Below are 27,838 nucleotides of genomic sequence, written 5' to 3' on the forward strand. Positions count from 1 at the left end.
ATACATAACGGTACTAAAGCTTGTTGCTTGTTTAACAGTGAAGGATGAACGAGCTGAATTACAGGCTGAAGAGATAACATGAACAGTGTGTCTAGAATATTTTTAACATTATATTTCTATTACTTTAGGGAAATAGTATTTTTCGGGTCGTTATCCAAAACATATTCGAATAAAAATTCTAACTATATCAAACTAAAAGTGGATTTCTATAACCTATAAAACGATATAAAGTCAAGGTAATACTGACAAATAAAATACAACCCGCCTAGTCAGGTTATAGGTAAAAAAGGCTACATTTATCTTCAGTCGCGTTATTTCGGAGGCTGTGTATGCAGACCCGAAAGGTCATTCAATTTATTTTTGTAACTTGACCCATTTAGCTTGTTGGAGTTTGAGTGACGACGAGTCATTGAATCAGAGTTATTTATATAATATTTGAAGTCATTTGTAATATAGAGACTAGTAGTCCGAGTGGATTCGTTTGCGTTTTAGAGGTGGGTTGTGAGTCGAGATGGCCCAGTGGGTAGAACGCGTGCATCTTAACCGATGATTGCGGATTCAAACCCAGGCAAGCACCGCTGATTCATGTGTTTAATTTGTCTTTATAATTCATCTCGTGCTCAGCGGTGACGGAAAACATCGTGAGGAAACCTGCACGTGACATGTGTATTCCACCAACCCGCATTGGAACAGCGTGGAATATGTTCCAAACCTTCTCCTCAAAGGGAGAGGAGGTCTTTAGCCCACGAGTGGGAATTTACAGGTTGTTGTTGTTGTGAGTTTTAAGTTACAATAATAGGAGATGTCTCTCCTTGATTCTTATCAAAATATCAAATTTGCCTGTGAAAGACTAACAGTCAGTCAGACGGACATACAGATACGCAGAGTTACTTTCGAATTTATATTATTATAGATATTGTTTAGACTATGTTGTTTTTTTCTATTTCCTTACAATTGCTTTTTTATTTAAACCGATTGAATTCTATTAAAATTTTACGTACCTTACCTTTTTTACCGTTGAACTATCCCAGTTCATATTTGTACATTGTATGAATGTGTGAAATCGCATAGACGTTATAAGGTATTCTATTTTTCTATGTACGATTGCGATTCCAATAACACGGTTTTTTTCTAACCGATACGATTTGGGAACCTTCAAAAAAAGAGCGTACTCCTTCCTTAAAGACCGGCAACGCACCTGTAAGCTCCAGATGTGCTCCAGATCTCCATGAGCGGTGGTGGTCGCTTTCCATCAGGTGAGCCTCCTGCTCGTTTGCACCCTATAACATAAAAAAACACAGTAGTAGGTAAATACATTCTCAAGGATACGAAACATTATTATAATTTACAATGTTTACGCAAACAAAGTTGAGAGGGGTGTTCAGGTCAGGTCAAGGGGTAATAGCCGATACATAATAACAATACTTTGCTGAGATCGCGATGGAAGCCTTAGATGGAGTCGGGTTGAGCGAATTTATACTGTAAACTCATTGAGTTATATTAGTTGATACGCGAAGGAATTATTAAAAACAAAAGACTGTCGCGTATTCTGAGATTCAATAAATGTATAAAATAATGTAGATATAAATATACATTATTCTATAAGTAACGACAAAATATTTCAGTACTTTTCTTGACATGTTTTTCAAGCGTTTTTTTTTTATTTTCTGACCTGGTAGCCATCGAAGATCTTTACTTCCGCCGACTTATAACTTGTCAATCAATCAAAATATACTTTACTCAAGTAGGCTTTTACAAACCCTTTTGAAAACATTTAAAAACTATATTAAGTGAAGCTACAAGTAGAATTTTTAGCATTTAAAAATACAGTCATGTTAGTTATATACTATATGTGTGTAATATATACTGCCTGGAAGTCAAGCTTTAACATAGATTGTTCGATATATGCAAATACATACTTACCTTTAAGTTTCAAAATTTTTTATACCCTCATTGTGACCTTTAGCTGAATAATAGTATATATAGTATAGCATATGTAGGCGGTGCAAATGGGCCACGTAAGGGGCAAATATTCACCAGTCCACAAAGCCATTGGCGCTGTAATTTTAACCATTTCTCATATCGCCAATGTGCCACCAACTTTGGGATAAAGATATTATGCCTAAATTATATTCGAGAGTAGGGGTAAACAATTACCTGCACTCATACATTGGTGTTGTAATTTTAACCATTTCTCACCTCACCAATGTGCCACCAACCTTGGGAGCTAAGATCTTATGCCTGAATTATATTCGAATACAAATTGATAGAGTTAGTAGTAGAGTTATAATAAGATTCCGAATTTCACTGATACTTAATATATAACTCATATGATTCTATTTTAATGTCTTCCTACAGATAAGGCTCTGCTGGTCATTTATCAAACACTGGATCATATCTATCACGTGAACACGCCAACGTTTATGGGACAGGTCATTGATCTATGACGAACTGCTTACGAATATGTACTATGGATGATTTAAGCTGAGTTCACAAGATATATTCCCAATATAAATGTTTGATTTAGTAAATTATATAAATAAATAATATTAGATGTCATTACATATTTTGATCCCAATGTGAGTGAGCTTTATTATAGATTACAATCTAACGACAGAGATTGTAATCTAACAAATTTTGTAATCTTATGGTGACACATAACTACTCGACCACGGAGGTCATCATATAGGTAACTAGAATGAATATAAATCAACTATTATAAAGAGGTAAAATTTATTTATCAACTCATTTTAACATTATTTGGTAAAGTTAAAATAATTTGATGAGTTTTATTATGGAAGTACTTGAACAAAGCAACAATAAATTTATATTGCGGGCACGAAAACTTGCTGTTACAAGGTTTTCTTACTTCTCAATACTGCTTCGATCCGCAATGACCGTGTTGGCGAAAGGGAAGAGAGATGCAAAATATATATCTATCCTTTTCACAATGCCCAGACACTCCTTATACAATTTACTAAATCCAACAACTGCTACTTGGAATTACTTTATTGATAATAATGGCCATTATTTATTTATATAATTTGTTGCATCGCTACTGATGTAGGTAACATTCGAATTGAAACGTCGTCAAAGGTAAACACCATTGACCTTTAAAAATGTAAATCAAAGTAACCTATAAAAAAAATACTAGTAGTCGGCCGTGACTTTGGCGTTTAGGATACCGGTAATTAAGTGTCAGGCAAAAACTAGCCTATGTCTTTTCTTGGAATTTAAGTTTGTTTTATACCAAATTTCAAAAAAATCGTTTGGTCGTGAAAGAGTGACAGACAGACAGACACACACAGACAAACATGCAGAGTTTCTTTCACATTTTTAACATTCATATAGATAAAATCGAATTTTAATAACAAGATTTATAATAATTGAAATTAAAATTAGTTTTATTAAAACTTTACGCTCTTGTGTACTAATCACGACATCAATAACTTTGATAAGTTTAAATATCGAAAGTCATACCTTCTTGTAGATGAATATTTATAACTTATCTCAAATGTTTGAGTACAGTAAATGAAGGACACTTGATATTTCCAACTATCTACTGCATCATATCTAATATTTATATTTATTATATTTCAGTATAGAGTAGTCAAAATTTAGAACATACATTATGCACAGAGTAGTTAATACCAGGTTACTTCCGGCAAAGTATTGACAAGTAAAAGATAACCAAAATAATGTATATACAGGTGACATGGATCTCGTTTTTGCTTATTGGAGTAAATACAAGTATCATTGAGAGCCTGATTATATTATGTCTCATGAAAAAAAATGTATCATCTTGTGGATTCTGATTATTTGAGCGAACGTTAACAAAATTAAAAATTGTTTTCAACCACTGCCCGCAAAAGCAATTTATTTGTAAGAGTTTGTAGGAGTAACATAAAACCATCCAACTGTCCGGGGATTTATGAAAGTTCCCGCTTTAAGAGAGAATCTCATCTTGAATCCGAATTTGGTTGCTCAGATTTCATTTTTGAGTTTATTTTAAGGCTAGAGAAATTTTATTTCTGAATTTTGTTGACTCTATTTAAAAATATTTAAATCTCGTAAACTGCAAGCATCATCATATTTAAGATAGTTTTTTTTACACCAGATATTAGATATAAATAATAAAGAAACAAATAATATAGAAGAGAAAAATATATTTCAATTGATGTATGGAATTTTTTTTAATAAATTTTTTAAGTTGCATTTTTGGTTTATTTTGATAAAATATAAAAAACGCGATAACTCAAAAATTGTTCACTATTGTATCATAGGGGTTAAAATTATCGCAAATTGTCACCCCTGTTACTTCCCAATTTCAAATCAAACTAACTTACTAGAAAGGGTTATTTAATTTATTACATAGTTTAATATATAAATTTGAATACTCAATAAGAATATGATCATCGATGTAATTACTTGACAATCGATAAAGATATTACGATTTTTAAGCGACTTCAAAAAAAGGAGTGTTCTCAATTCGACCGATATATTTTGCTTTTTTTTATGTTTGTTCACCGATTACTTCGCCATTTATGAACCGATTTTGATGATTTTTTTAGTTAGAAAGAAGATATTCCTGGAATGGTACCATGATGAGGATATCAGATTCTGATGAGGTGATCCTGGAGAAATCGAGGGGAAACCTCAAATTTCATAGGCACATGTACCGCGTTTTACATATTTTCTGAAGTTATATTAGCATTTGCTTCTGGAAATTATAATGTTATACTGCTGAGCTGATGATGGAAGGTGTAAGTCCTCAATTACTAGGTGTTAGGAAATAGTTCTTTCAACATTAATATATGGATATGGATAATATACTCCTCTTCGTAGTTTTTATGAAGAGAAGTACAGGTTCACTAAAAATGGTTTTTGTTATGTTATTGTTTGGTATATCATGCTCCAGAAGTTGTCCCATATAAGTTTTAATGAAATAGGTTTAGCGCTTTTTGAAAAAATCAACAAATAACCATTTGTTACATAAGGACTTTTAATTTCATAAGGATTTAGTTAACACATTGAAGTCGATGTAATTTTTTTAAAAAAGAATTTTATTACTTCAAAAATGTATGGAAATAAAAATAAAATCTACAAGCAAAACTAATTTTCTCGTGTCTGACGCAAAGGTCATCACACACCTACACCCACTTAAAATCAGTTTTTACTATTTGCTTTTACTAACTGTACTTTCGTTAAAGGTACACAAATTAACGAATAATTTACTTTAGTCAAAACATACCTTAAGAGGTGAGATGACCCAGTGCTTAGAACACGAGCATGTTAACCGTTGATTTCGGATTCAAATCCAAGCAAGCACCACTGTATATATGTGCTTAATTTGTGTTTATAACATCGAGAGGAAACCTGCATGTGTCAAAATTCTGCCACATGTGCATTCCACCAACTCGCATTGGAACAGCGTGGTTGAATATGTTCCTAGCCCTCTCCTTAATGGGAGAGAGCTTTAAGGGCTTAACCATTAGCCCAGCAGTGGGAAATTTACAGGCTGTTACTTATAAAGAAAAAAACAATTTGTACCTCTTATCGATATAAGTATAGATTAGTATAGATAGAATTTTGGTTTATTGTTATATAAATTCTAAGCTAACTCTCGATGCAGATAAAATCGAAAGGCTATTTTTATACAAGTCGCCATTACCAGTCCAAAAACATATACCGACAGCTCATCCACACTCGCCACATACCCAACCGTAATAGAAACGCGGCCCCGATATTTGCTCTCGGAGATTATTTTGAACGGTTCGCTCGGATATTGAATTCTGGATAGGAGTTTTATCCGCCGATATCGATGTGCGCTTGTTGCCGTGGCTTTACTCATGCGATCATTTGTTTCATATTTATACTAGAAAGGCTCAGAATAATGTGGACTCGCGGTGTTATACTCGGCGTAGCAGCCGAAGCGAAGCACGATAGATAGATAATAAAACTGGAGTGTCGTTTCTATACATATACTAAAACATCTTGTTTTTTAATTTTTGTTTGTCTATATGTTTGTTCCGAGTAATCTATGGAATAGCTAGACCGATTTTGACGGGACTTTCACTGTCAGAAAGCTGATATAATAAGGATTAACTTAACTACAATGATAACATTTTTGTTAAATTCAAACGCCTACGAAATCGCGGGCTAGTATTATATATATTGTCCTAACATGTTTCGTTAATAAATGAAAAAATAATGCATTCTTCATTTCCTTCTCACTTAGTAGATTTATCTCTGTGTGACAAAGATGAATCATAGAGACTCGGTCATAATTTAGCCCGCGTGACAGCGCTGATGCCGGATAATATGGCAGCTTCTGACCACTCCTATAACGGGAACCGTGTAATAGCCACCCTAAAAGTATCGCCAATGAGCTGTTACTGAAACTTAGTCAAGCCCATATTTTGACGACCTCCGTGGTCGAGTGGTGAGTACACCGGTTGTCATGGGTACGCCTCTCCGATATCCCGGGTTCGATGCCCGGCCGAGTCTGGACGTTTGTGGTACCGTTGTTTATTTTGATTTTTCATAACACAAGTGCTTTAGCTACTTACAAGTTGAAGAAATGAGATGGGTTTGAAATGGAATCTTTATTTAAAGTAGAAGAGTTATACTTTATGTAATGTCAAAGATCTACTCTAGAGTCAGATCATTGACACTAAATTCGGAGTGAAATACAATATTTACATCCAAAATAGATTTTTGGTTCCAACATATACGCTACTACACCATTTCATACCATTGAAAAACTTTTCTAAGTTGATTATCTCTTAAAGGTATTTTCAATGTTTTTCGAATTTTATAAAATTGTTAGTGTTCATCTTGAATAAATAGAAATCTTCAAATTCAATTTTATAATTTATTGGGTAGCCTGGCTTTATGCAAACCCTTCTGGGTAGTTACGAACCACTTATCAGATATTGTACCGCCAAAAAACTGTACTCAGTATTGATATATTACGGTTTTCAGGATGAGTGAGCTAGCATAACTATAGGCACAAGGTAAATAACATATTAACTCCCAAGTTTGATAGCGCATTTACCAAGTAAGGTATAGTTAATATTTCTGACAGAGCTAACAAGAGCCCAATTTTTTCGTACACTTTCTGCTTGGAGTCTATACCACCACCCTTCTACTGCGGAGTAGTGGAATTGTGTACTAATATATCCAATACATCAGTCATTATTAATTTATATCATACTTAGTTTTCTTCGAAATAGTCTTTGAAATAGAAAATTTAAATGGACTATTAAAAACCCATTAGTTAAATCAAACCGGTTGGATTTTTAATTTGCATGAGAAAGTGAATTGTAAACCGAAGTAAATAGATTCTCCGAGCTACGTATCGTGTTCACGTGAAATTAAATGGATGTTTTCATTGAAATGACGTCAAAATTTAGCTAATTGACATTCTGAATTTGAAAATAGTCAAAAGTTGTATCAGGACTCGTTTCAACATAATGTATAACTGAAGATGTTCTACCCAGTTTTTTTCAAGTTCGTGTACAGAGTTGGTTTTAAAAATTATCAATTTCAAATACAGAATGCAAATATTTTCTTTGTGAATAATTCGAATGTTTTGTTATTCTTTTTTTAAAGTTTTTACTTATCAGAACTTTAGTCGTCGCGACAAAATCTATCTATGTTTTTTAAGATGTAAAAACACGGCCACGCAACAAAGCCCTACGCCCCAGGTAACAATGGCTGTTTTGTAACGATCTTTTAAATGTTCCTAAAGATGAAGGAACTCATGTAATACCGTAGATATAATACATGGACACTAATAGAAGAATCGCTGATTTAAATACATACAAGAACCACTGCGTTTAACTGTATATGATTCGCGTTCGTAATTATTCTGGTGGGAGAAAACATCGTTCAAAATGTTATCACAAATATCACTCATCTTCAGCGAAATAATCTAAAACAGATGATCGAATATATCTTAAACATTTGCATCTGCCTTTGTCTTGATATTCAAGGGCTCTTAATATTTCCTTAAATAATTTTACTTTTAAAATGTTTAAGAATATATTATACAAGCGTAGCTCGCCCGGCCTCGCACGGATATAATGCTGATACTAAATGGTTTGAATATAACTTAATTTCTTTATAAATAAATATTTAATGTTTAGTTTATAAATAAATATTTATAAACGACATCACATTAGAAACTTCTAAAATTTTCAGTGTTTCTTTACTGTCTTTGTATTGTATACAAAAACCTTACTCTCCAATCGCTATCTATTAAAAAAAACCGAATCCAAATCCGTTGCGTAATTTTCAAGATCTAAGCATAAATACAGATAGCGGTAAGCCAATATAATATGTAATGATGAACTTGTTTATTTTCTACGTCTGTATCGTATTATACATATATATGTAAGTTGAAAGATATTAGATCTGGCTGTCGCGAGGCGTGTGTGCATACGTTCGTAATTCAAGGTCAAGACGTTTATCGTCGTGGCAAGTAATTTAATATTTGAAAGGGATGAAAGTACATGTCAGTTGGAATAGTAGTTACATCTTTTAGTATTGGATTATTTATATTATTATTTCTGACCTATTTAACTTAACAGCCTTATAATTGATTAGGTGTTACCAATATACTATTGGTAAAGTACTTCTTGTAAGAAAATAATTTTATTAAAAGATAAATCAACCGTCACTTTGAAATGAAGTATGCAGGACTTATTCTATTAACAGTTCTATACTTTCTATCCGTTACTTCCTAAGGTTAGGTAACAGAGACTAATCTAGCCTCATATACTTGGTCTTTTAAATTACATATTGTCAATACTGTATTTAGATTTGGATGATTGTGGGTTTAAACTCGGGCATGCACCACTAAACTATTTTTTTAAAATATTAATACTGGAAAACATCATCATACATTACCCTGATTCCAATATTAGTAGCTAAAGCACTTGTGTTATAGAAAATCGGAATTAACGAATAAAAAAAATAATGTTTTTTTTTCTACATCGACTCGGCCGAGAAACGATCCAAGACCTCGAAGTAACATACCCATGAAAACCAGTGGATACAGTACTTGACTACGGAGGTTGTCAATTTTCATTTATTTGTAATTCATCTCGAGCACGGCGGTAAAGGAAAACGTCGCGAGGAAACCTGCATGTGTTTAATTTCAACGAAATTTGGGCACATGCATAAATACCCATTACATACTTTAATTATTGCTTGTATATATATAAAATGCCAAATAATTCTAAGTAAATAATCTAATGAGTAGTAGAAATATAGAAATGTATACATATAAGTTGGTCAAGCGAACCATAAAACTATTTAAAAACTTAGACGAGAAACTACTTCATCGCCTTCACTAAATAAAAATCAGGAACATCAATCACTGTTTCACCTGTCAGAATTGGCAGAGTTCTTTATATTTCCATCTATTGATCGACGCATTGGGATCCTACCCACGCATTGAAATCGCGAACAAAGTCAGTTTTATTGAGTTATAAATTCATAACCACAGCGGTTTTATCGTTAGAATACCAAATATAATCTCTGATACGCTCATTACCCTTATTTATATCATGCAGTTACGAGTAATAAAGCAATTTACGATGAAAACCGACGTAAATAGCCTTCGAAGAGTACTTTTCCGCCCGTCTGTACAACACATTACTTTCTACATAACTAGTGTATACACGCCATGTTTTTATGGTGTAGGACGAGTAAATGGGCCACCTCCTCCCATATTAAATAGATCTATTAGAAATATTAATCATTCCTTACAACGCCAAGCCCTTACCCTGGCTCACTCACCTTTTAAACCGTAAACCGGATCACAACGATATTTAGTTTGGTAGTAGAATGTCTGATGAGTGGGTGAAACAAATGAACAAATGAACTAACAGAATGTCCTGCTATCAAGTAAAATAGTCTTACCATACTATTAATAATATATAATTATGAAACATTTTATATCACAATTTTACGTAATGATGATGACTTCATCCTAGCGGATAGCAAGATGTACACAAAATATATTATACAGTCAAGAAATATGATTCGATTAGAGAGAGTTAAGGCGGTACGTAAGTTTTACATACTTTTATGCAGAAGACCAACGGTAATATCCGAGAAGAGAAACCACAAAAATTTGCAGTGTAAACCAATCCTTACCCCATCAATAGGCTGCTAATCTCGGGATCTAAGATGTTATGTCCCTTGAGCTTAGACTGGGTCAGTCAGACCTGAATGCAGTGATACAAAGTATGTTTGGCAGTTGAATAGCTGATGAGTTCTTGCATAAAGCCGTACCATCAGTACGAAGTACGCTTTATATTGAGTTCACGTAGTTTCATTCAACGACCACGAAAACCGTGAACAAATACTTGTTGAATAAGTTGAATTTTTGGCCTGTTTATTAAAATACCTGTTTATTTTTGCCAACATTCGCACGAAAAGCTTCTATAACACAGATTTAAAGTACTATATATCGTAAGTTCATTGGGTTGTGTGAAAAGTGTTGCGTGTCACTTATTTTAGATGTATGATGACGTCACTCCTGCTATATTTGAACATAATAACAAAATGTTAACAATTTATATCACCTGCTTCAACCCTAGATTTACTAACCTAGAAAAGATTTTACAGTTTATAACAGCACAATTCGATATATTTATATTCTCGATGACACAAATCGCTACCATCGATCAAACAAAAAGAGCAAGCTTGGTCGGATGGTTTGTGGTATCTGGCCTACTCAAAATATTACTCTGTGTTCTAGAATAATGTTTTTTGAAACTTTTACACGGCTTACAGTACAATGAACTGGCAAAAATTAAGCGTTGTACCCTCTCTTTTCCTTTTTCACTTTCTGTTATATAGGATGATTTAATATTATATAAACTTATTATTTATCATTTTAAATTCATATTAGTTGGTTTATGACTCAAAAAGAATCGCGTCATATTTACCTTGTTAGTTTACTAGTTAATTGATATACATATAACACATAGCGAAAGAAACTTTAGTAACTGCGTAAACGGAACAGTAGTTTTACACAAATCTGGAAAAAACAAACCCAACTTTTGTCTTAATGTTATTTGTATTATGACTGTAACAAAATATAATATACTAGCGGCATCGTTATACGTTTATTCTATGTATAGATTCAACATTACCTTTTAATCTCGGTACCAGGCACATGTAATGCACAAACATTATTTACCTTAATGGCGAATAAATTTATAGGCGAAGACAGCGACGAAAATAGGGTTCCCATTACACGCTGACGACGTTCTATCATCCGCTATTCGTCAGATCTTGTCTACACTACGCCTTAAAGGTACTTTTGTATAATAAAACACTGCTTATGAATGATGACAGCAAGAACTCTTGGTAAAAAATTGTCGATCCTGTAAATATTTTCGTTGAATTGTCCAAACTGTTTTAACGCTTTCTCGGAATTGAAATTACTTGACGTTTTTACACATGTAACTACCGAATACCTATCCTCAGTTCGCAGTAGTAAAATAAGGGTTTGTATAGAATTTTATTACAATCGGATGGTTTTGGAACGCATGAAAGGCAAACGTGTAAGCATTCATTTTTAAGCGACTTCAAATATAGAAGTAGGTTATCAATGCGGTTGTTATCTTTGTGCTTGTAACCTCAAAACCCATAATTTACGACCGAATTTGGAAAATTATTTTTTGGGTAGACTACTTTCCATTCAGTTAATACTTTCCATATAGTTAATTTAATTTTGTAAAAGAAAAAATAAATGTATGGCTATTTTTTTATTAAAATTAACCAATGAAAAGGCGTCGTATAATATGAAGACTTTTGAATATTTTAGGATTCAGTTGGATTGAAACGGACAAATCAATAGTTGTATCAATAGTTACGGATAGTTTTTTCTGTCCCAAGCCGGTGGATTTATAAATGGAACATTGGAATAAGAAAATCTGTTAAGTGCTATCTATCAGTTTCTCTGAGTGCTGACGCGGGTCACAGAGGTCACGCACGTCGACACATTAGTACCCACGAGTATTCTTTAAGTTGTGTTCACATAAAAGGTAAAATTTGGCTATTGGATTCCTTGTCGTGCGTGCCTCGCGCTTCTAGGATGTCAAGCGTAATTTTCTTTTGTGTTTGATCCTAGTTTTATAGATTTTTAGTCCCTTTTACACGCTCTTGTTAACATTTCGGACCTATTGTTATATTTAAGCCATGATCAGAACGAGGGATCCCAGTGCATCTTAGAAGATTTGTGTCGGTCGAGGTGCTGCTTGATTCATGCATAAGTTCAAACTTCTTACAACTTTCAATCACTCGATACTTTGTACTTTAAATATTTGTTTTCTGTTTTTTTTTTACAAAATAAATTTTTCTTTATCCAACTCGGTTCTTAAATTATTGTCATAAGTTATCATCGGTTCAGAGAATTGATTTTATCAAGAAGAAATAGCAAGTAACCCAGTACCGTTTTTCCTATACATATTGACAAATATGATATACTTTGAAATAGTGTACAATTCTCTAAAATTAGTAGAATAAATGACTGGATGAATACTAATGACCTTAAGTACTTTTCATCGAACATTTTATATTCACAACGTTCTCTAACAATGACTCGTATTACGTTTGCAACTTAAAGTGGAAATCAACATAATCCATTATTTTTTCACGATAGCGCTTCCACAGTCATCGCCCCCTTTTCATCGGAGAGCACTTGAATTTACTTAACCCCTCCTTTCGATTAATATTGCATCCGGGAAATTCTTACTTAGCATTTGTAAAATGAGTTTTAAGTTAAACACGTAGTTTTTTAATGGCTTGACCTGTAAAACGAATACATGGAATTTAATTAAAATTTTACTCATTTTCGGTTCTTTGAATAAATTGGAATTCTGCAAACGAATTCATTACTGATGACAAAATAATGATATATGTATTATTTCTGACAACAGTACTTTAAATAAAGCTCAAAAAATTAACGCATTAATTAATTATGGCACTCATATTTATATTATTACTGTGATTGTCATCACTGACGGCTTTGGATTTATAGGGTAGGTAGAACGAATTCATTAATAATTTTTTAGTCATGCATCATTAATCGTTATTGATATTTTCAGTTTGAGAGACCTTCCCACAAAATCCTACAAAATAAAAGATCGAATTAAATATTGATGGTGTATTGATATCATGACAAAATTACTAACGAATTCTTCTTTAATGATATTGATTCGCCGATTCTTCTCAGGTCCGAGGTAGTTGATACCAAAACAGAAGATTTTTGACCCTAGTAACATTTAGAAACTTGTAATATCGGCGTAAACTTTGGAGTGTCGTGCGGTGTCTCTCCAGTTCATTTCCATTTCCGAGCTATTTCCGCCCTGGCGGTTACGGGTTCAATTTGCTCACGAGAAATAATTATTCTAAACATATAATTGTTGTACAGATGTTTCGGGGTTGTATTAGTTTATTTACGGATTGAAGACACGCCATTTTAATGAGAATGGTTTAGTTTGAGATGTTATTATTATTACATTAATTGTTCAAACATTTCTGGTAAATGTTAGACAAACAACGAGCAGTAACCGTGTAGTTTCAGGTAAAGCGCTTGAATCCAGAATAATTAATGGTTAGTGAGTTATCTTAATTGCTGTAATGACACAGCATTTAGCATAGAACGAAACAGATGTTGCTTGGGAAATACCTAGATCTGCAGCGTTGTGTGATCGTGCAACTGATGCTTTAGGAATTAAATATTGCATAATTAGTTGTACCCTTTGTCATAATTTATTGTTATTATAAAATATAAAAAGTTGATAAATGTAAATTTTAAAAATGGAACGATTACTAAATTTGGGACATAAAAACCAATTACTTGCGAAGTTTCTCTAGATATAATCCTGTGATCGTTTTCCACTTTTAAAAAGAAATTTAGAATCGGCGGTAAAATTAATAAGGTGACTTAAATATTATATAAAAAAACTTATGATTTTATTACTACTAACTAAATTTACTATACAAAACAACAATAATGACTGCGTGGGATGATGGCAAAAAATCTAACAGCATTTCCCCGTTAAATCGCAAACGTCCTCCTGTCAGCAGTGGAGGCAACAAAGCGACTTGTTTATGTTTAATAAAGATTTTTCTAGTCTAGTATTACTCCAAGGTATTTCCAATACGAATATTTGTATCGTCTGTTGCTTCAGCTTTATACAGACATTCTCGTTAGTTGGTTTGTACATCTAGGATCTTGGAAATGAAATTAGTATTATCAGATGAAAAATGATTACTGAAAGTAGTGATCTCTAATTATTATTAGTAAAAGCCAAGTTCTAATGTCTCAATGATACTGATGATGCTGTCATCCACAGTGCCCAATTGTGTGCATAAACGAAGGTGTGCTCTGTTTGCGCACACTTACATAATTCTGTAGGACAAAAATCCGCAAAGACCAGTAGGAGTTCAGGTGTTGGACCAAAATTTTTACCAACGTGCCCTCCGAAGCACAGACTTGTTAACACTTTTAATTTTCGGACTCCAGGAGTTACTGTATTTGGACAGAAAAACCTTAGAGTGAATTCTCAGTCCGCCTTAGAGTCACTTGGTTCAAGGATATGGAGCGGCAGTTTTAAGGCTTTGAGCAAATTTTTTTTGCCTCTTCCATCTACTCTGAGAGGCATTAAGGAACGTTTCAAAAATAGTTTCTAATTGTGATAAATCGACAGTCCGTGTTCACTGATTTGGCTTATTATAATTGAACAAATATTTATCATTAAAAGAAAAATTCTAATCAAAAATTAAACAGTCGAAATCGGTTTGTAAGAAATAATGTTAATTGAATCACCTCATATATAATTTATATCACATTCCAAATTGTGTCGCATAGTATGAACGCTGCTTTATAATTTATGAGTACCCTCAAACCACACTCACATACAAAACATAACATGACCTAAGTGTAGTGTGTGTTAAAGTGTGCTGTCAGATTGATGACGTCACAAGATGGCCGGCAATCACCGAGTATGCCAGACTATTAAACCCGAGTGGGTTATTAACTACGGAGCGGGATGGATTCGCAGGTGTGATTAATTAGCAGGGGAAAATTAATTGATTTTCAATTTACTCGCATAAGACTGGTTATATGAGAGAAGCGATCATCTTCGCTTGTTATAGTTTGATTATTGAGGAAGATGAGATGAATAGAATGAAACAAATTATTAAAAAATATATATACCAAAATATTTAAATCGTCATTTGTAATCTCCGATTTTATGTGAAGATTCTCCTGATAAAAACGAGCTCGAGCTTCGGTGATTTGCTTTTTGATGTGTGCTATCTATTTATGTTTTACTTGGTGGTAGGGCTTTGTGCAAGCCCGTCTGGGTAGGTACCCACTCATCAGTTATTCTACCGCCAAATAACAGTACGCAGTACTGTTGTGTTCCGGTTTGAAGGGTGAGTGAGCCTGTCTAACTACAGGCACAAAGGACATAATATCTTAGTTCCCAAGGTTGGTGGCACATTGACGAAGTAAGGAATAGTTAATATTTCTTACAGCGTCATTGTCTATGGGTGATCGTGACCACTTACCATCAGGTGGCCCATATGCTCGTCCGCCATCTTATACCTTAAAAAAATGTTTTAATTATTATAATTAATGTGGTATCTATAATTTATGTTATTTTATGATAGTGTTCTTAGGTAAGTTTTGAATTCGTTATAACAGAACATAGACAATACATAATAAATGATACATCTATGATTAAGTTTTTCTCTAGGAAAATCAACGTATCATATTTTTAAGAAAAGCGACAATAATTTTTTTGCCTATCTGTTACGCTTTCCCGAAACAGTAAACCAAATTTGATGACTTTTTGTATGATAACTTGAATCATAAGGAAGAACTCAAACTAAACTAGTACTACATATATTTACTAATACATATAAAACCTCACGAACAACCAATAAAAGGCTAGTAACGCTGCGGGCGATTATTTATTATATTTATAATTTATCTCTGATAAATTTTTGTGACTGATTAATATCTATTTTTGTATATAAATTTAACTTTAGCTGGATTACGTTCCAATTTAATTCGACCGATGTTTTCAACGACAAATTTTGAATGGAAAAATATGAAAATATTATTTTAAAGAAGTCAGATTGTTGTTAAGTCGATTTTATTTTTTTAATTATGTATTCGTTATTGAAATCGATTAACAGTTGACCGAAAAAAATCAACACGTGGGAAATGTCTGTTAGTGCCAATTTTAATGCTTGTTGAATTTTACTAAAGAGCCAAATTTATTCTATCGAGTGTGTCAATGACCTTTGGGAAGCCGAAAATAAATAAACATTTTCCTCCTAAGACACTGTTTACACAACGAGATACAAGCTTCTTTGTAAATCTGTGTAAAGTAACTGATCGTAAATGTCACATGGATTGGAAAGGTAGAACGCACTCTACGCACTCTGCTATACAACTTGGCGGGTGCTTATGGCATTTTATTCGACAAATAACTAAGTGCTTGTTCGGATTTGAACCGCCAATATTCAGTGAAGATTGACATTTTCTTTTGTATCCATACTAATATTATAAATGCGAAAGTAAATCTGTCGTCTGTCTTGCTTTCACGTACAAATTACCGTTAAGTCTAAGAAAGGACATAGGCTACTTTTTAATTGGAAAAAAGTGTTGTAAAGGGTTGTATGGAATGAAAGGTCGTATGAAAATATTATCAATTTTAGAACTAGAAGCATAAAACTTATATTTTAGCCTGTTGATCTACACTTAGAAAATATCATATCATGACACCCACTAAGAATTGTTTCTGCCCCTTAAGGGGTGAAATACACAATGTGTACAAAGAAGTCTTACATATATTATACGCGACCGAACCACAGGTAACAGCTAGCTTACATATAACTCATATAGTGGAATTGAATGGTGCATGCATTTAGTAAGTAGTCACGAATTTGTATGAGCTTATATGTCACAGAAAAATGACTATTAACAAGCGAATATTTCGTTACTAATGAAGAAATGCAATACACGAACATGGTTAATGCATTATGCACCATTGTTGCAAAAATTACAAAATGTTGAGCGTGTCCACGACACGTCGTTGTGATAAATGGACCTAAAACCACGCGTCCATTAAAACTTCTGGTTAGTTTTTTTCTGATAGAGGTAAACAGGCCAATTGGATTGGGTAGATGGGTCACTCTTTATTTTAAAACCAATTGTATTATTATCCCAAAAAATGTGACGTACATTCCATTAGTACTAGGAACAAGAATATACTTGTTACCCCAAGTACCCGATTACACATGAGTAGTAACTCTTTTTTTGGGGCAATGTATTTTTACAACAAGAACCCAGAAAACGTTCAACAATATTCAATTATAAAATTCAAAAGAATCGTTAAAGAGCATTTGTGTGCTAAAGGATATTACAACACTAATGACTTTCTAGTTGACTGCACATCTTGGGAATGAGATGATCGCCTCCAGGCTGTTTCAAATAACAAAAATATGTATGTTGTTTACTGTAACATTAAGAAAAAAGGCCTCTCTGATTAGAGTTTTGACTATCAATAAGAAAGTGAAAACACTTCTACTTCGAATAAAGATTTTTGTCTTTGACTTTGATTACTGTGCTTTGATTATAAAGGAGTTTAAGTCATTTTATTTGTATTTATCATGATGATGCCTTCACGGTATTTGGACGCGGCAGTTATTCTTGGGGTCTCCCCGAAGACAGTTTAGGAAGCGAACCAACGGCTTTTATTGCATTTTGAAAAGGGGCGTGAGGGAAGGGGAGTGGTGTTAGTTAAACACTACCAGCTTCCAAACTCCTGTTTGCTACGAAAAATTTCTCGACTTAGAAGTCCATTATTTCTTTCTTCAGGTTTGGTCCACTTTCTGATCTATAAGCTGTATCCATCTGTTCATTTATTAGTACAAATCAAATATTATAAAGCAAAAATATGAAATATGAGTAATACATTGAAAATAGAAATTTATTGCTATCGAAATAAAGTTAAAAGTTGAATGAAACAAGTACAAAAGTAAAATGAGTATATTTTTAAATTAACTAGGCAATCTCAAACCCAGACTATTGTCCGTTCTGAACGAAACAAAAAGATTATGCTAATATTTGTAGAAATTACTTGAATTATTTAATAAATAAGAGTACCTGTTTCTAGGTTATGAAATGTTGAAAATATAACGGTAGCTTTAGCTTAATGTGTATTTTAAATAAAGAATAACTCAAAGAGATTTCGTTGATAAATAATTGATTCCCGCTGGATGATATGTACGGGTACGGGCGGATCGAACGTGTGACGTGGGATTACTATTATTAATTAAAATATACATTTATTTGGGCTTAAAGAAATTATTCGATTCTGTTCTTGCTGATTCTTCTCGGTATAATCTACTCAGCGGTAATTGAGGTAACTCATAGATAGGTGCACATAATTTATCAGATATTCTATTGACAAACTAATATATTTCCTATGTTCCGGTTCAAAAGACAAGTGAATCAGTGAAACAGCTACAAGGAATATAACACCTAATTTTCAAGGTTGTTGATTACTTACTATCAGATGGCCCATTTATCGTCAGTCTATATATATATATATATTTATAATATATAAAGTACTGTTTTAGTAATTAGCTTATGAAAGGATGAAGGTATCTGCTATTAAAATAAAGAATTCATCCTATTTCACCACACTGCGCCGATTTCACTTGGTTGACATTAATAAGTTCTAGCGATTTAATTTCACATGATAGTAATTCGCCCTATAAATATTTCTTTGCAATATTTACTACTATTGGAAATCTTTGCTTGAGATCTACGTTATAACTATTAGAACATCTTAGGTGTATAATAACGGTTTATTAATTTATACTAATATTATATTATTAATTATCTGTTATGCTTTCCACTGAACAAAATTAGAAAAATTACTTAAATCGTAATTCATCTAATTGTGTTCAGTGGAAACAACAAAAAATGCCCTCCTTTAAGGGATCAAACATAACCCATGTTTGATCCCTAAAGGAGGAGATGGATTTTTTACACCCAAACTACCTGCTACCAGTTCAATTTAGCCTTGTTTAATAATTGCTATATTATTACATTTACCTAAAAATAGTACATTTTGAATGTCATCAGCTTGAATACCATAAATAACACTACAATGCACCGGTGTAAAGTAGAGGTGTGTCATTAGTATAATTATATAGTATTTTATAAGGTTAAATGTTAAGCATAATATAATTTATTATTTATTACAAAAATTTCACGAAATACTGCTTGACGCTACATTTAAACTTCCTTTGCGTTAGCCTCATTGTCTCTCGAGAATACATTAAGTAAAGAGTTGAATATTATGATAAATGTTGCACCCAAAAACCACCTCTAGATGTAACGGGGGCAGAACAATAATTGTTTAATTTTGCGTGAAATATTAACAACCATTATGGCACGCAGGTAATATTTACATCAGTGTGGGCGTCGGGGCAATCGTAAGAGTGAAAACATATGGGTGTTATTTGCACGCTTGATCATATTATAACATAGTTATGACGTATATGTCAAAATAATATTTCACTTTGAATAATACGTACAGATTTTCGATTAAAAAATTCAATAAATTTTGTATATTCTAAACTTTATCATCAACGTTGAAACGTATAAAATAATAGCACGTGCAGCACATATAACATTATAGTGGAAACTACAAAATACCTGATTATAATTAGTTTTAATTTACAAAATTTCGTAGTTAATTCTAGGATCAATAATTTTTATTTTAAATTTAATTTAATCTGATGAATTTTATACTTGCAAAAACATAATTATATAAAAGAAATTAAATTTACAATATCTTTCACGATTATTGTTGATCAGTCCTACACATGTATTTTTTAAATTATTAATAAAATTGAGGCAACCTGCATGTGTCTAATTTCATTGAAATTCTGCCACAAATGCCATTAACCCGCATTGGACAAGCGTGGTGGAATATGTTCCAAACCCTAGAGGTCTTAGCTCAGCTTGGGAAATTTACAGGCTGCTACTTTACTTTACTTTTTATTCAATTACTTATATTTGTTATATATGCATATAATACATGAGTTATGCATAATATCGTTGTTTAAAGACATTTTCCGTAAGGTATTTAAGTGACAAACAGGGTTTACAAGTTTGACTTTATTTCTGGTTGTTTATTGGTACTCCTGTAATACTTACAGTACATTACGTTTGCATATATAACAACATGATCGAAATCACGAGCTGAGTCGCTATGTAAAATATTATCTTACTTCGGCTATTCATATTGTACGCAAAGAGATAACAATGAAACCATTCAGCCTATTATTAAAAGAACTAAGTCCCATTCAAATCCGTAATACCGTCGCTTACAATAAAAATGTAATTTTCATATGACCTGACACAGTTCGCGTCTCTTGAATGATAAGTGCCAACAATTTGTCATACAGTAAAAGAGCTTAGTTGACCTGCTTGGCACGTATTCACCATCAACTAAAGTATGATAACATTAATATTAACAGTCTTCGTTATTCAGTAATGAGTTATATATTGCGATGCTTCAATTACGTTTGAATTTTTGACTTCGTTACATAATGGGTACCATTGTTTCCCGTGTGACTCCTTTGGTGTTTTGATACTCTGATACATCTATAAAATCTAGCTTATTTCCTTCCTTCCCTGAGTTTTTATTTTATGAAATTTCATTAAATTCGGTTCAGTGCTATGATCATGAAAGAGTATCAGTCATAGTCATAGTCAAACAGGTACTACCAAATTTATTATATTGGTAATATGATTTAATACTGTGTATAAATTGAAAGTTAAAAACTATTTTAAGAACACGCATTTATTACTATTTTTTTTATATTATATTTTAAATATTTTTTATTCATATATTCACAAATGATTGGCTGTTGTATTAAGGAAAATGTCTATAATACTGTGTTATATGTTCAAAAATGTTTATGTATTTATTAAAAAAAATCAACTGCTAACGACACGGTGAAAACATTGCTCTTTTTAACTTAACTGTTCTTATAAGATTTGAGTTAAAAAAATGATTACGTAAAAAAATATTAAAAATAAAAAACCGTTATGTGCATATTATAGAACCGTATGTTTACGCAATCACTACCCTTCGCCCACTCAATTTGAAACATCTACCCAATAAAGTACACGTGAACCGATTAAGGGTTCCATCAAACGCGTGGGAAGACGGCTGGGGCTTCTGTGACGTCACTGTTTAGAATTTTTAATATTTATTACATTATACTAAAAGGATCAACGTTAACAAGACCCTTTGAATTTCATTTGTCTCAGTTTCTTTTCATGATTTTTTTGGTACTGTAATTGATTCAGGTTTTTTTTTTATTACTTGAAAGACCTGCTTTGATATTTAAGGCCTTATCTACACTATCAACTTTTTATTATTTTAGAACCCACAGTGCATGGCGTTACTTTTTAGACCAGTGGAAGATTTTTGACTAGCAATAAGAAAGTGTAAACATTTCTATTTTGAATTAAGGTTTTTAACTTTGACTTTGAGTATAACAATTTAAGTCCCTGGTAGAAAATTATTCTGCCCCCAATTTTACATTTATTAAACTATATTTTAATATTACAAATGTGAACGTAACTATTTCTGTAGCAAACTTGAACTTCAAGAAAGGACAGCCTAAATGTTTGCCTAACGCGTGTCAATCAAGACCCACAGGAACAATACATGTTTTTAAATAATAATTAGTTTATATTTTATATATGTATAAAAGCTGAGATGGCCCAGTGGTTAGAACGCGTGCATCTTGACCGATGATTGCGGGTTCAAATCCAGGCAAGCACCACTATATATATATATAGTGGTGCTTGCCTGGTGGTGTGGTATATATACGAAGGAAAACATCGTGAGGAAACCTGCCATATGTGCATTGAATCAATCCGCATTGGAACAGCGTGGTGGAATATGTTCCAAACCCTTTCCTTAATGGAAGAGGAGGCCTTATCCAAGCAGTGGGAAATTTACAGACTTTTATATGAATAATATGTACTTATTATTTTACGTAAATGTAATTTTGGAGTCGATTTAATTGAAATAATTGACGTATAACATAAGTATGGACAGACTAGCTGAGGAATATAAATCTATCCTTGCCATTAAGTTCAACATACGTATCTGTATAGTACTCGAACCGAGTTAAAACTCGAAGCTATTCCAATATTTGTAACTTTTTAATTGATTGATAGATCTCAAAACTAAACATGTTCCAATATAATTGAATGATAGCCCGCAAAACTATATACAAATGTTATTTGCAAAATTGTCTGTTTCGGTTACGAGTATAATATGTTTAGTACACATATAATAGATGTCTACATATATCAGAATAGTGACAGATTCGGTTGCCTTTTGAAAATACTTAATAAACAATATTTGATATTAATACATTTATTCATTCATACAAATATATAAATGGTTTTTTTATAACACCGGTCCAATCCAATCCATCAGCCCATTTCCGTCCACTGCTGGACATAGGCATCTCCAATTGCACGCCACGCCAAGGTTATCGGTTCTGCGACAAATATAGCCAGACCACTGCCACTTCAGCTTACTAATCCGGTGGGCTATGTCGATGACTTTGGTTCTCTGGCGGATCGCCTCAATTCTGATGCGATCCCGCAGAGAAACGCCGAGCCATATACTACCATAGCTATTGTCCACCTGGTGATAAGTGGTCATCACTGCCCATAAACATCGGCGCTTTATGAAATTCTATTCATTTCTTACATCGCCAATGCACCACGAACCTGTTGGTCTCTTGTGTACCTTATCCTCCAAACCTGAGCACAACACTCTTAAGTATTAAATATACATTTTCATTTAAGTGTCATTAGGAGTTTCCTAAATTTAATTAAAATTTGCCATTTTCTTAACGTAACGGCGAATCAGAATATGACATTCCATAAGTGCCCAATGAACCGAGACCAATTTAATAGAACACGTGGATTTAAACCGAGTCACTGAGTTTTCATGTGATTAATTTATATTTAAAGTTCATCCATTCCTGGTCGTAAAAGAAAATGGAAGTCTTTCATGTGTTGGATGAAGTTCTGCCAACAACTTGCAATGGAAGACAGTAAGAAATGTGTTTGTGTCATGATTTGACGGCAATTGTTCCACTTGATGGTAATACACCACTTTGACACCAGCGCTGGAAAAAAATATCATTCCTCACATCATCAATTTGCCAAAAACCTTGAAAGCTAAGTCATTATGTACCTTGGCTTACTCGTATAACAATATTCAGTATTGCTGTTTGGCGCTTGAATATACAATGAGTGGGTGGTACCTATTAAGACCAAAGCCTCACAAACAAGTTAAATCATGCATGTACAATTATCATATAAAATTACTCAGTAATAGAAGTAAAATTTTGACGCATTAAAGTGGGCGTCACGTGGCTTGGAACACGCTACCCTTACATATACAAGCGTTCGTGATTTTTGTTATTATCGTGCCTCCTTATAACACGAATATGGATATTTAATTGTATATAAATGGAAGGCTTAAATGAATCAATATGGGTTATTAGGACAAATTTATATATAAAGGTCGGTTAATCCATGATAAGTGTTTTTTTTATAGCTGTCAAGAAGACAAATGGGGCAACCTGGCTAGAGGTTCCTTCCGCCTAAAGACTATTATACTACTATTATAAATTTTACATTATTATAATTCCCCAATGCTGGGCTATGACTTTGAAGAAAAGGTTTGGAGCATATTCTACCACGCTGTTCCAATGTGGATTGGTGGATATACATGTGGCAGAATTTCGTTGAAATTAGTAGGCTTTCTCACGATGTTTTTCTTCACTGCCGAGCAAGATGAATTATAAACACAAAGTAAGCATATAAATATTTAGTGATGCTTGCCTGGGTTTCAACTGGAATCATCGGTTAAGATGCACGCATTCTAACCATTGAGCCATATCGGCTATGATAAGAATATTGTGTTTTTAATATGGATCAGTGAAGCTACATATACTTACAAAATATATAGGTGATACTCCGTAATTTATACTTTTCACATGGTTGCACTGGCTCCGTATTACGGTCGCCTCAGCTTAGTCCGTTCTATCCGTAAACAAAGTAAAACAATCAGCGTTATTCTAAAAGCATTTCAGCACCGGCTTGTTTGCCCATCTTAGTGCACTCTCCGTTTTCAACTAGAAATGAATTCGAAAAAAGTTTTGGCAAAAGAAAACGAAGGTGAGACTATTAACTATTCGGCAAATCCGCTGGCTGGGAGCCAAGAGTTGGAGAACACCTGTAGAGATTTTACACGCTCTGTCTTTATATTTAATTATCCCATTTGCAACGCTTGAATAAACGTTAACTGCAAGATTTCAGCGAATTACACGGCTTATAACAAAAATTTAAATCTGGAACGACGTCGCAGAATATATGAAGAAAAGGCATTCTAAATTTAAAGTAATGGAAAATGCTATTAGTCCATATAAAATCCAATATCGTTTCCAAAAATCGATAGTCCATCTCTGACGATAGAGAAAAAAAGATCCTGATTCTCGGATTGGCTGAGGGAAATGGGATCACGATTGCGAATTTTAAGTCGGTAAAGCGCATTATATCTATCTAAAACTTCTTTGTCTGAGTTCGGAGTTTCGATTCTTAATAAATCATTGCGTGAAAGGCTTTGAGTGTTCCATATTTAAACTTTAAAACTCTCCTAAAAGACGGTTTTTATTAAACTACCTAGATGCAATTATTTTTAATCTTTTTACGATGCATAGTTCCAACACGTGAAGCCTAAAATAATTTCTTTTAATTTAATAATTTTCCGCTCTATAAAATATATGATATTATGTTACGGTAATTAATTTTCGTAAAAAAATATATAAATTACGTATCGAAGTATATTATATTAGGGAAAATATTTATCTCCTCTTAAAGAGAAGTTACATACCATACACATACATATTTTGTTTGTGATTAGTATTATTAGAGTAAAGTATTATTAATTATATAATTAATAAATAATACTTTTAATGATCACTTATAAAAATATTCCCATGCGCACACAGATACACATACTCATTGGATATCGTTAAAACCAAAATAATTTTCTTCCCAGAAGCATCGAGTTATACGTAACATTATTATAACCTTCACGAACGAGAGCACACTTAAGATAGAAGGTCTTATTTGTTAATTAATATCTACTAAAAGTCAAGAACCTCTTATATCACATACTGCCTTGTTATCTTACGACGAAATTGTATTACAATATTGAAGACGATCGTTGAACCATATTGTCAAATTTTAGGAACTTATCAGCACTTTGAACACCTTATTCCATATTGTTCTAGTTCAGACAGTATACGTGACAAATGAGCATTCGACTTGTGTCGATTTAATTTATCATCACCATTATCAGCCCGTATTTGTCGACTGCTGGACAAAGTCTTCGAAAATGCACGCCACTGTGTATCACTGTGGTCTTTCTCCGGTAACTTACATCCAGCTCCACCGTTCCTGAAGACGTCATTCACTACATTTGACGAGACGCAGTCTCCACTCTAGAACACGTTGTTCCCAACGGTTATCGGTTCTACGACAAATATGGCTACCTCACTGCCACTTCAGCTTACTAATCCGGTTGGTTCTTTGACGGATCACCTCGTTTCTGATGCGATCCCTCAGAGAAACGCCGAGTGTGTCGATTTAATTCAACGTATACATATATATACCGTTAGATTAAATATATATCCAACCTTTTCATTAGCTTTGAAAAGACCAAACAAATTTACACAGTATTTTCATAAAAGCCATTTGTTTTCAGAGTTCACGCATCACTAACGCGAGCGGGGACGCGTGCGAGCGACGCGATCCTTGCCAACATGGCGGCGTGTGTATCAGCACGGATGACGGCCCGATTTGTGAGTGCAGGGACGGTGATTATGAAGGTGCCTTCTGTGAAAGAGGTCAGTTTAATACTTCTAATACTATACTGATATTATAAATGTGAAAGTAACTCTGTGTGTCGCTCTTTCACTACCAAACCACCAAACCGAATTTGATGAAATTTGGTATGAACCAAACTTGAACTCCAAGACGGGACAGGCTATTTTTTTTTGCCAAATACTTGATAACCAACCCCTAAAACGTGAGAGAAGGGGGCAACATATAGTACATTATCATTCTAGAAAACTCTAGAACAATATATATTAATAAGTTATGATGAGCTTGAATATCGAACTTGTAAAACATATATCAATTTACTGTTTTGACGAAAACATTGTTTTTTAACAGAATCAAAATGTACATTATTCATACAAAAATAGATGTCTCGCTTATGACTGAGACCCACTCGTGTTACTGTGCCTTTGTGGGGTATATGTGTAAAACATATATCATACTGTGGCCATATTGTTGAATCGTATATAACCTTTTTCAATGAAGGGGTTATATAGATATTTGTTTACGTTATCAAATGAACAAACTCTTTTGATTTATATAATAGTAGATATTAAATATGCTTAAAGGAAGTCGGTTGCAATAACATAAATAAATAAAATCAAATAAAATAGTTATGTAATTTTTATTTCTTATTTTTTTTACGAGGCAACGAAGATGAGATTTTTTATGTAAGGAGATGGCAAATGCAAATGCGTCACGTAACGATAAAGGATGACCACAGCCTTCTGTCGGTTATGGTCATCCCATTATAGCTATTCAGTGGAAGAATATCTGATGACTCAGACGGGTACGCAGAAAGCCGTGCCAAATACCACCGATTACGACTGCTTTTGTCATTTAAATAATATGTACGAATAAATATAATAATTTATTCTATACAAAAATAATCTTTATAAACAGTTACGTGGTTGAACTACGACAAAAGTCTCAATGTTTTATAACATAGTCATCAAAAGAAACACATATCAAATACTGGCTATCCATAGATTAATTAAATAACCCGTGTTAAGGATAAATAGTCTTTTGTAAAATATCTAGTGAATAATTTTACAATGATAATAATTTGGTAAAAAAGATTAAATTTTTTTTTCAAGTTTAAGTAAGTAAGTAAATTTAGTACTCATCTAGGCATGTACATTGTACAACCCATTTATTATTAAACACTAGTGATCCGCCCGGCTTGATATTGAATGCTGATATTATATATATTAAAGAATTTGTTTATTCACGACATAATATTACAAATTTGTAAAATGATCAGTGCTTCTTTAATATTTTGTCCATGTGTTATATACAAAAATATCCGGTGGTTGCTTCACTTAATTGTAAAATAACGATTCAAAAGTGCTTATAAAAGCCTACTTGAATAAAGTTTATTTTGATTTTGAAAAGGGCTATCACACTCCAATTTTATTATATGTATATAGAAGATGTTAATAGTGGGGACGACAATAGCCCAAGGGGTCAGGATCGATCCTGCGACTTTTTACATCGCTAAACGGCTCTTAAACCACTGTGCGTATGACGCTGAAACCATTAACTCATTGGACACGTTTTAAACATTGGTGCATATCATATTAAAAGGCTTATCACTAATTGATTATTTGATAATACATTATTAGTACCGGTCTAAATATAATCTGGCTTTTATTTATAATCCGAGTGTACTATATCGAATTGAGTGATCAAAACTTTATTAAATTCTTTTCGGAAAATACATTATCTCGACATGCTATTACTTATCCGCAGAGCAGATAAAGTGCG

At 33.1% G+C, this 27,838-nt stretch overlaps 1 protein-coding gene across 1 annotated transcript in view; it reads left to right on the plus strand.

The window, feature by feature from the left end:
- The window catches only part of LOC124538649 (neurexin-1), a 188,542-nt gene that overhangs the window by 91,598 nt on the left and 69,106 nt on the right, over positions 1 to 27,838 (plus strand). The window contains exon 5 of the mRNA XM_047115781.1: positions 25,938 to 26,079. Coding sequence (XP_046971737.1) covers positions 25,938 to 26,079 — 142 coding nt within the window. The remainder of the gene's footprint in view (positions 1 to 25,937; positions 26,080 to 27,838) is intronic.

The sequence above is a fragment of the Vanessa cardui genome, chromosome 20 (genome assembly GCF_905220365.1).
Source record: "Vanessa cardui chromosome 20, ilVanCard2.1, whole genome shotgun sequence".
Classification (NCBI taxonomy): Eukaryota; Metazoa; Arthropoda; class Insecta; order Lepidoptera; family Nymphalidae; genus Vanessa; species Vanessa cardui.